Source organism: Rhinichthys klamathensis, unplaced genomic scaffold (assembly GCF_029890125.1).
Source record: "Rhinichthys klamathensis goyatoka isolate OS25496 unplaced genomic scaffold, OSU_Roscu_1.1 h1tg000498l_1, whole genome shotgun sequence".
Classification (NCBI taxonomy): Eukaryota; Metazoa; Chordata; class Actinopteri; order Cypriniformes; family Leuciscidae; genus Rhinichthys; species Rhinichthys klamathensis.
The window spans coordinates 278,426-289,336 of NW_026606981.1; the positions used below are offsets into that span (position 1 = coordinate 278,426).

The window sequence follows — 10,911 nt, forward strand, 5'->3', positions numbered from 1 at the left end:
TTTGGATTTTTAGTCAATTATTTTGGTATGTTCAACTCAAACCATCAAGTAAATGATATTCAGAGATTTTATTAAGTTAATAAAGTTAATACTGTGATATTTAAAGCCTCTGAATTATTTTTTAGAGTGTTGGCAAGTTAAAGCACTGCAATTACTAACTGGTGAAAGACAATTAAAACTGAATTAAAACCGGACATTAACTTGCAAGAATCTTCTGAAGCCGTGTAAATGTTATGTTTGAGGAATAGTCCAAAACCTGGTGCCTTATTTATATTAGAATAAACCTGTTTGCATAGTGCACTGAGATGAACTTACATTTAAATGAACAAACAAACAAACAAACAAACAAACAAAGTTATCATATTACTTAAGACTTTATACAGCCCACAAGTCACATATGGCGCTTTTCCACTACACAGAACCAGCTCGCCTCGGCTCGGCTCGGCTCGACTCGACTCGACTCGCCTTTGTTTGGTTTTCCACTGTGTAAAAGTTGTACCTGTACCTGCTTTCGGGTACTTTTTTTCGTACCACCTCCGGCGAGGTTCTAAGCGAGCTGAGGCGAGCTAAGCCGATACTAAAATGTGACGTGAAAACAATGCCGACTGCTGATTGGTCACAGAGAATCTGCGTCATCATTGCACGCGCCAGATGGAGTATCCAGAATGAGTAGATTTTCAGGTGAACTATCCCTTATAACGTGCAATTTTGATTGAAAAAATATCTATTTAATAGATTTGCCCAGTGTGATCTTAAAGAGTTAGTACAGTCAGAGACAATGTATATAGAGACATGCCACTTCCTCAATCCTCAATACAACTATATAGGGAAAACCCGTAACGCCAAAGATGGCGGTTGTATGCACATGTCCCGCCCCTCCCCCTGGAAAGCCAATCGTCTGCTTTTAACAGTCAAATGGTAAATGGACTGCATTTATATAGTGCTTTCACAGACCCAATGGCCACCAAAGCGCTTTACATTTGCCTCATATTCAAGCCGGGAAACATGTAAGCCTATCGTCTGGTTCCACTGACGCATGCGCACAGTTGATGTTTGCGACATGCGTAGTAAACGTATGCGACATGCGCATGCGTAGTAAACGTATAACCTGTGGGCAAAAAGGCGTTTTAAACCTTATTTTGGGGCAAAGTCATCAAACTTTTTCAGCGATTTTGATCATATTTTACTGCTGTTTCTATACATGCAGTTTTTATGTCCCGGTGACCAGTGAAACTGCAGTTCTGACTCTCTGCCCATTCATTTAGATAGGAGCCTGGTCTTGTTAGTCCGAAATAGCTGCCCGGAGGCGTTGCCAAGATGGCGGCCGAGTGGCATGACTTGCCTAAAAGGACTTTGGTGCAGTCTAAATTCTGCCATTAATACTCGCCCTCATGTCGTTACAAACCTGAAAGACTTTCGTTCATCTTTGAAACACAAATGAAGATCTTTTAATGAAGTCTGAGAGCTTTCTGTCCCTCCATTCAGATCAAATGCCCATTAGCCAGATGTGGTAAGGATAGGATAAACTTTATAGCAAGCACCATAAACACTTTACCGCATTATTAATAACAGCTTACTGTTGTTGCTCTTGATCTCATCCTCAGTCAGAGTCTTCTGGATGGTTTTTCCCTCGTGCTCCACCTCACAAGTGAACTGGTTGTTATACCATTCGTCTGGAGAAACACAAAGGGTAGATTTTCTCTGGAAGGTCCCGTCCTCATTTGGCAGAAGCTCTCCTAGTTCCACATCATTATAGTGATTCACTCCATTTCTTAACCAGGTAATGCTCACTCCTGATGGGTAGAAACCTGTGGCATGACACACTACCGGAGAAGAGAGATTCTGCTGTAACAGAGACACTTCAGGAGCTGAAAGAGATTGAGAAAAATGTGAGAAAAATATGTAATACTTCCAATCAGATCAGTTACATTTATCCATATGATTAACTTATTAAATTGTGCTTAGTTTTTATGAAGCAATGCATGAGAAAAGAAAGACATTAATGACTCATAATAAAAAAAAAATATACTCATTGAACAAAGTACATTTCTTTACAACAAAGTACCTCTTCTCTCTAAATCTGCTTTCCTTAACATCAATAACTCTTTCAGCCAGGTAACGCACTCATATCGCAAGTATTGTTTCAGAAATTCCAGCTGTGTTTTATCATTATTCCACATCATCGCTGTGGTTGTTGCCTGTTGTGCAGACGCAGTGTATCTGTTCTCCTTCAGGTCCAGTGAGATGAAATCCTCTCCATCATAACCGTACTGATCAAACCCATGTGAGTCTCCAGTCTCATCATCCCATTCACATCCATACATCCTCTGATACGCATGAAGACCTGAAGAAGATTATGGGGTGGAAGAGAGAAAAAATACAACATGTGCTCTTTTTTAATGTACAAGGTCTTTGACATTTTAATGTAGTATAATGTTTTTTCTCTCACCGTGTGACTGATTGAATGTCTCCATTAGAACATGAATGTAGATTTTGTAGATCTGCTGTTGTTTTTCTCTGATATCAGTGTAGACCTTCCACATGTATGTAGATGCAAACTCCTTCATCCAGTCCTGTTTGAGAATCAGCTTCTTTATGTTACTGTCATAATAATCGATCTGTTGTCCATCCAGTGTCGTTACAGCAGAAAACTCTGGGATTCCTGCAGTCGTCTGTCCATTTATTTCAGTGTAAGTGGTGATGAAGCTGTGCATTCCTGAACAAACATTGAACAAAACACAAGACATAAAGATATCCAAAACAGCTAAAGACCATACAATGATATAAATCAAATAATTATAAAATACCGCTATTCAAATAAATATTGATTGAATTTGAGACCCTAATCCCATTGAAAACAATCCTTAGGTTTCACTCATTAAACACATTTTCTGAGTGTGAATCCAGTTCTGATCTTTACCTTAGCAATTTTACCAAATCTAATTTCTATTTAAAGGTCCCCTGACGTGAAATTTTCACTTTCTGAGGTTTTTTAACATTTATAACATTAATATGAGTTCCCCTAGCCTGTATATGGTCCCCCAGTGGCTAGAAATTTCAATCGGTGTAAACCGAGCTTTGGCTATATCTTTCTCTCCCTTTGAGAAAATGAAAGCTCAGACGCGCTGATCTTGAATCCCCTCCTTATGACGTCATACGGAGGAAAGGTAACCTCCCCTTTCTCTGCTTTGCCCGCCCCGAGAATTTGGCTCGCCCATGAGAAAATGAGCTAGGAAGTAACGTTAGGTACACGTGAGCACTATTTGAGTTTTTCCTCGAGAGATATCATGGCTTGCAAACGAGCGAAGCATGGCAGTTGATCAGTGTTTGGATGTACAAATGAACACACAAGTATTTTTAAGTTCCTTCATCTGAGCCTCTGAAGAAACAATGGGTTAATTTTATTTTCTCTGGAAATGTGCTGACACAACTTCCCAAAGTTTTGTATGGTCCAAAGAACATTTCACCGACGACTGTTTCCTCAACTTGGGCCAATACAGAGCTGGCCTCGATGAACGTCTAAAATAAATCGATCGAGCTACCAAGCAACAATTTCTGATGTGTAGGCTAATTGTTCAAGTTCAGACAGGTAATCTTTCTCTCAAAATCGTTCAATACTGTTTATGCATCAGTAAGTCAAGCCAGTGACTAAAATATCAACTTCACATCATTTCTTTTAGTAGGATGAAAATAATCTTAAATTGTGAACAAATAATACAGAAAGCGATCAAAGAACAATCTTTCCACACAGCGCGAGTTTATCTGCACAACTCTTTATGAAATCAATGACGCACGTTACACTGCACAACGAAGCTCTTACTGTATTTACATCATCGTGTTTGCATTGGTGAAAGCATTAGAGAGTGCAGAAACTGAGTTGCAATGATAAGATCTTCATTCTCGCCATCAACAGACTGTCATCTGCTTGCTCAATGCTCATCACGGCAACATTTTATGTGATGGGAATAAATCTAAATACTTTAAAAACTTCTCACGATTCGTTAATCTCGATAGCTGTAGTAGTAAAAACGTACAATAGCTGTAGTAAAAGTATTCGAGAGAGTTTCACATGTAATATGTAGCTATTTCATATGCAAGCATGTCAGCCAATCACAGTAGTGGCTGGCTACACTGAATCCCACAGCCAATCACAGCAGTGGCTGGCTACACTGAATCCCACAGAGACACGCCCCTTCAAACAGAGCGTTCAAATCAGAGGCTAAAATCAGGCTATAGGAAAAATGCCTTTTATTTCTAAATTATGACTATTTTTGATCTAAAAAACATACTAACATTATAAGGGCAACCCAGGAAACATTATAAAATAATAAAATAACCCCATGTCATCTCATGATTTTCTGTCAGTTCAACACACGGAAGCAGCTAAAGGCCTTGTTGACAGAGAATTCATCGTTTAAACAACTTAATAAATGAAACTCACCTGAGTAAACCAAAGGCACGCAGAGGAAGAAAATGATGAACTTCTTCATTATAGATAAAAATCCTAGTATTTGACACACAATTCTTTAAGTGTAGTCATCGAGGAGCGCTGTAAAAACGCTTTAGCTTTTGCTACATCTCTGAATCAACAGGAAAACCCAGTTATTGAGCGAGTCACAACAACTTTTGAGTTAAAGTTTCCTCCCTAAACTTCCGCATTGAGGCTGTTTCTCTCGAGCTGCAGTGACGTCAGTTCAGTAACTGGTTTTACCTGTTGAATCAGAGATGTAGCAAAGGCTAAAGCGTTTTTACAGCGCTCTTCAACAACTACACTTAAAGAATTGTGTGTCAAATACATGGATTTTCATACATAATGAAGAAGTTCATTATTTTCTTCATCTGCGTACCTTTGGTTTACTCAGGTGAGTTTCATTTATTAAGTTGTTTAAACGATGAATTCTCTGTCAACAAGGCCTTCAGCTGCTTCCGTGTGTTGAACTGACAGAAAATAAGATGTTTCAAATCTGATAGGCTATGTAATATTTTCTCAAACATCTTTTATAATAACCAGGCTAGAACTAGTTAACAGATTTAGTGCTTGCTGAGCCTTTGTGCGCTGAAAAGCAGGATTTTTGTTGAAGCTGCACTGAAATCATTTCAGTATTTTCCAATGAAGTGTATTTGTCTCACGCAGGCAGGTCTATTTAAACTGCAAAATCTGAGACACTCGACTCGACTGAAAGTTATGCACATTTTACTGTAAATGAAAGAACAGGCTTGCCATAGGTGTACACGGTTCTGTGAAGGATGTTTATCTTTATAAATGATTTCCATTACACGAGAGTAGATGTTAAAACTTCATGCTGATTTGTACTCGGCTTTCGCCAAGATAAGCAACACTTAGACGTAGCTTTACAGTAAACTATGCTTCTCCATCCATTTACACTTCTTTCCATATGGTGGTATGGCTCCCCTTCTGTCCGGCGTTAACGACTGCAGTGTACTTGGTGCGTCAGCACACACAATGGCAGCAACTACAGTGTGGTCTCCCTAGTGGACCAGCACCACAACTGTCTGGATTGAGCCGAGTAGGGGACATCTCTAGGGTCTTCAAGTGGGCACCTTCCGTCCTCAGTGTTTCGTCGACTAGCCCACGACACCTCAAGAGGGCTCGACAGTGACTCTGGCGTCCCAGAGTCACCCCCCTCCGTCCCCCACTCAACTCAGCCCAGCTTACTGACCTCTACATCCCTCCTGCTGCTGAGACCTAACCACTATCTCACAATCTCTCCGCAACCCGACCATACGCGCCAACCCGTTTGACTAAGGCTGTCGAGCCCCACTGGTGCGTTAATATGCAGTTTCAGTGGACAACGGTTCCGTATGGCATACCACCTACCGCAAAACACAATATCTGCCCAACCACCCCTCATTCACGCAATATACACCGGAACGTAATAACTGTAAATACTATACAACCTATACAAATAAACCAACAGACTCGAGTTTTCAAGAGTTCTACGAAACCGTAGCGTGGCGGCCTGCACACAGCCAGCTAGAATCTTTCCGTCTCAACCACAGCCAGTTGCTGCTCCTTTCCGCTGCTTCAGATAAGTTCTTTACTGTCCGACGCAACTCTTGGCCACTGAATCCGACGTCTCTGGGGAACCGGGTTGTAGAGTGTGCCACAAAACCTCGACAACCCACTTCCACTGGATAAACCTGGACTCCCCATCCTCGCTGTTCTGCTTCAGTGGCCAGATGAGCATACCGCAGTTTCTTCCTCTCATATGCCTCATCTACCGCATCCTCCCATGGCACTGTTAACTCTATCAGTTGAACAATGCGTGCTGATCCAACCTTCTAATTAAATAATTAATTAGAAGGTTGTGGTTTGCTATTGCTATATGTGAGTGACAGGTTCCCCCGCCCTCGTCATCAGAGAAAAGATGTCGCTGTTATTTTGATTCCAGGTTCCACATGAATTTAACAAAATAATAATGATAAGTTATGAAAAATATAAAAAACTTGAATATTATAAAAATAAAGGTTTGCTTTTTTGCTTTTATGGTGACTTTTCATAACTACAGTTCCCTTTCAGTCGCTCACGTTCGACGTAATGTCGACGTGACGACATAATTGGGATCGCCTTGAGACGAACTTAGGCCCACTTAGGCGAACCCTGTAGAGTTCCTCCGCACCCCTTCGGCAGTCAGACGTTGCGGAGCGTCTGACGCCAGGCCTAGTGCTCGTATGCTTGTGTAACTTGTGCTAGGCTGGGTTACATATGCGGCGATCCCATATGCGTATTCTTCCACGACCAGCTCCCTGCGGTGAGCCCGAGTCTTTCCCTTGGCAGAGTCCGTGCTGCCGTCACGGTCCGGTTTAGCCTCCCCCTTCTCAGGCTGGAGCCACCCCAGTGACATTCCATATGTTGCACTGCCCCTTCCAGCCAGTCCATATGTGTATCTCCACATGTTACCTCCCTTCGGGCAGGATGTGGCTTCCGTAGCGTCCCTCTCCCCTGGAAAGGCACACTTTCCCAGTGTTATCCAAGAGTTCCACTGTGTGGGTTATAAAGAAACAGCAGTTCGAACTCCCTCTACGCAGGCCTCTTCCGCCCCAGTCATGTGCCCCTGGATGTGGCAGCAACTGTGGCGTTTTCAATGGGATCCCAGTTACGTCGTCACGTCGACGTTACATCGAATGTGAGCGACTGAAAGGGAACGTCTCGGTTACTATTGTAACCCTCGTTCCCTGAAGGTTGCTGACCAACGCTGTACGGCCGAAAACGTCTCGGCTCAGAAGTGTAAAACAATATGCGACGCACCTGCTGCTCGTTATATGCTCGCGCTGCAAGCAGAGCAGCTGATGCAATTATCGCATGCCAATATGCATTGACTCGTTTTAATACTCTCGAAGTAGATTGGTCTCTCAAGGCGATCCCAATTACGTTGTCACGTCGACGTTACGTCTCCCGTTCCCTCCTTCAGGGAACGAGGGTTACAATAGTTACCGAGCTGTTTCTCCAGTGCTGTGAATGTGAGTGAGTTTGAGAATGGCGTCTTCTTGGCAAACGCTTTAGTCAGATTCAGGCCTTCAGCCGCTCGTTTCCTCAGTCCTCGTCTCCAGTCTCGCGACACTGCAATATTCTATTAAAAAAAATACGAATTTTAATGTCGAAAGTTGGTGTCAAATAGTAATTTGATTTATGACACTGTATGTGGTGTTGAACAGTGTTTGGGAGCTTTGTGGTGGTGTTTTTGTGATGTTGATTGTGTGTTCAATGTTTTTTTCAGAGTTACACAGGTTTATGACCACATACACTGAAATAAACGGACAGACGGCTGCAGGAACTCCAGAGTTTTCTGCTGTAACGACACTGGATGATCATCAGATCGATTATTATGACAGTAACATAAAGAAGCTGATTCTCAAACAAGACTGGATGAAGAAGTTTGCTTCTACACACACGTGGAAGGAATACATTGATATCAGAGAAAAACAACAGCAGATCTACAAAATCAACATTGATGTTCTAATGGAAACATTCACTCAGTCACACGGTGAGTTAAAATGCTTTATTACGCGGCTGTCAAAAATGCTTGATTCTGATTGGTCAGTCGTGACATTCTGAGGTCTGTTATTCAAGATAATTACCCAGATAATAAGTCGCTCATCCAGGTATTTGTGATGCGGATAGACGTGCTCGCTCTCGTTTCATTCAAACAGCCTCAGTTATCGACTATAGTTACTGTAAAATGAAACCAGAGGATTATGCTAATAGTGTTCAAGTCTTCATCTTGTTGATTGGTCATGGATTATAAGATAATAATAATGATTTTCATGTATTTGTTATTTATGTGGTGAGAAGATATGTAATAAGTGATATGATTATAATATCCCTTAAATGTTCATCTTGTTCGTTAGTCTAGGCTCAAAGCTGCTTGCTAGGAACTGTAGGAACTGACTCGACTTTCATCGCATAAATGTCGACTTAAAAAAATCTGAAGTCGTTCAACCTCTGGTAATAAGGAGGATAGTGTATATCCAGTCAGTTGTTATCGCAGAATAAACCCCGACAGGGTGATCAAGAGGAGTCTTGTATCACTCTGAAGGGTTCATATGTACATCATCCCTTTCTTATACTACATGTATAAACAACAAAGGATTAGTTTGAACATTAAAAAAACAAAGAACAGCATTCCACTCTTTCTTCTTTAGGTCTTCATACGTATCAGAGGATGTATGGCTGTGATTGGGATGATGAGACTGGAGATTCACATGGGTTTGATCAGTACGGTTATGATGGAGAGGATTTCATCTCACTGGACCTGAAGGAGAACAGATACACTGCGTCTGTACCACAGGCCCATCCTACAGTCATGAAGTGGAATAATGACAGAACACAACTTAGATATCTGAAAGAATACTACGATCGTGTGTGTGTTTACTGGCTGAAGGAGTTCTTGCATGTGTCTAAAGCTACAGGTACAGTATCAGAGTTACCAACTGATTATTTCTTTCTTGCATGTGCAGATCCAGACAAACCATGTTTTAACAGACAGCTTGATAAATCTATGCAGGTCAACTTTAGAGATTGTTAAACTGTGATAAGTAGAAAGTGCATGCGTTTCTTTCTCTGTTCTCAGTTTTGTTCCCTGTTCTGTGTTTACTTCTAGATCCTCCTGAAGTGTCTCTGCTGCAGAAGAACCCAGACTATTATACATGTCACGCCACAGGCTTTCTCTTCAGAAACACAAGCATCTCATGGAGAAAGAATGGAAAAGCTCTGAGCGATTCTAGGAACTTGGTGTTTGGAGACACACTACCAAATGGGGACGGGACCTTCCAGAGGAGACTTACCCTCTATGTCAATCCTGACATTCATGAGGATCAGTACAGCTGTGTGGTCGAGCACAAGAGTTTGACTGAGACAATCCAGAAGAGTATGACTGTGAATAAGACCAAGAGGAGCAGTAAGAAACCTGGTTAATTTTTCTAACTGTACATTTTACTTATTTTAGAGGCCAAACACATGAATTTACTTTTTTAGTTTTTAGGTTTGTTTGTTTGTTTTGTTATTGTTCTTTTTTTTTTCTGCAATATTCATTGTATATTGTGTTTATTTTTCTCTGTGTGCTCTAGGATCTGCATCAGATGCTTCATATATCATATATCCGGCTCTAGTCATCATCACAGTTATTGTTGGACTGATTGGACTGTGTGTACTTAGGAAACACTGGAAGAAACTCAAAGCTTGTAAGTACTAATGACCTGTTGTGAGATATAATTCCCATCATAAGTGCAAATGTTTTACATGTGTTTCTGTGTGTGGCGATACAATGAAGAAGAGTGCAGTGAATGTGAACCTGTTGCTGTTTTATGTTTTTATTCTCTAAAATGATCAACCTATAAGAATTATGTCGGTGTCTTTGATAATGTTCTTTGAATTTCATTACAGCATGACACCCCTCTGTTTATCTCTCTTCACAGACAGCAAGAAGAGGATCATCTATTTCAAAACTAAACATGCACCGGGTCAGGACTCTCAGGACTCTCTTCTCTCCACTCGCTCTTATGAAAGTACACCCCCTCCAGAAGTCAGTTATGCGGCTCCTCATGATTCCTTCTCAGAGATAAACATGATCAATTTCCAGCACCTTCCTTTTCACAGTTCCTCACCGGTGGACGGATCTTCCCAACCCTTCCTGACAACTGAGTTCTTTTATAAAGTCCAAGAAACATCTAAAGACCCTTAAAGACTCTTTTCCGTCAGCATTCAACTACACATCCTTAAAATAATCTTCTTTATACTTTTACATTTCTTCCATCTCTAATCTTGCTTAACCGTTCAATTCCGTGCCATGGTTTCATTTTCCAGGGTGTTGCTTATAACGGAGCTCTTTACAAATATACAATGCGTCAGTCGTTGGTAATGCAAGAGTTTACAGACGTTATGAGATGTAAATAGCGACCGCGGAGTATGGTTGTGTTTACTTCGCTCAATGGCCATGTTACAGAGAAACTGTAGCCAGACAAGTAACCAATCCTGAGTGGCGACGTCACTTCACATGTTCTACTGAACCAATCTCAAGTGGAAATACAACCGTAAGCATTTCTCTCCGTTCTTAGAACCGTTCGTCAATGCTGGAACAGCTTCTTCTGTTTTTTTTTCCTCATTTTTTGCTTTGAATTTTGCTAAATGAGAAAATGTTTACATATTTTCTTAATGATAATTGTCTTAATGGTATTACTTGATGTGCTTTTTTATTGTTAGGCTATATATGAACTAAAATTCCCATTCTGCAGAAAACAAAGTCCAACAAATCTTTACTAAAAAACTATTATTTTTAGGACTGTCAGCAGATTAAAATATTTAATATTGATTAACGACAATTTTTATTTTTTATTTTTATTTGCCTCTAAATAACAAGTAATATGTTATTAAGATATGAGCAGTGCCATTTG

The 10,911-nt window shown here is 40.8% G+C and overlaps 2 protein-coding genes across 2 annotated transcripts; one reads left to right on the plus strand and one right to left on the minus strand.

Annotated features, from left to right (window-relative positions):
* Positions 1 to 1,551: 1,551 nt before the first annotated feature.
* Positions 1,552 to 4,640, minus strand: LOC130072600 (major histocompatibility complex class I-related gene protein-like). The gene is made up of 4 exons (XM_056237782.1): positions 4,442 to 4,640; positions 2,450 to 2,716; positions 2,066 to 2,344; positions 1,552 to 1,868 (listed from the first exon to the last, which is right to left on the minus strand). Exons 1-4 carry the CDS (start codon positions 4,488 to 4,490, stop codon positions 1,552 to 1,554), a joined length of 912 nt encoding a protein of 303 aa, XP_056093757.1. The 5' UTR covers positions 4,491 to 4,640.
* A 40-nt stretch (positions 4,641 to 4,680) lies between these two features.
* On the plus strand, positions 4,681 to 10,202 carry LOC130072601 (major histocompatibility complex class I-related gene protein-like). The gene is made up of 6 exons (XM_056237783.1): positions 4,681 to 4,862; positions 7,740 to 8,006; positions 8,665 to 8,931; positions 9,123 to 9,419; positions 9,589 to 9,702; positions 9,937 to 10,202. Exons 1-6 carry the CDS (start codon positions 4,814 to 4,816, stop codon positions 10,200 to 10,202), a joined length of 1,260 nt encoding a protein of 419 aa, XP_056093758.1. The 5' UTR covers positions 4,681 to 4,813.
* The last annotated feature ends 709 nt before the right edge of the window (positions 10,203 to 10,911 follow it).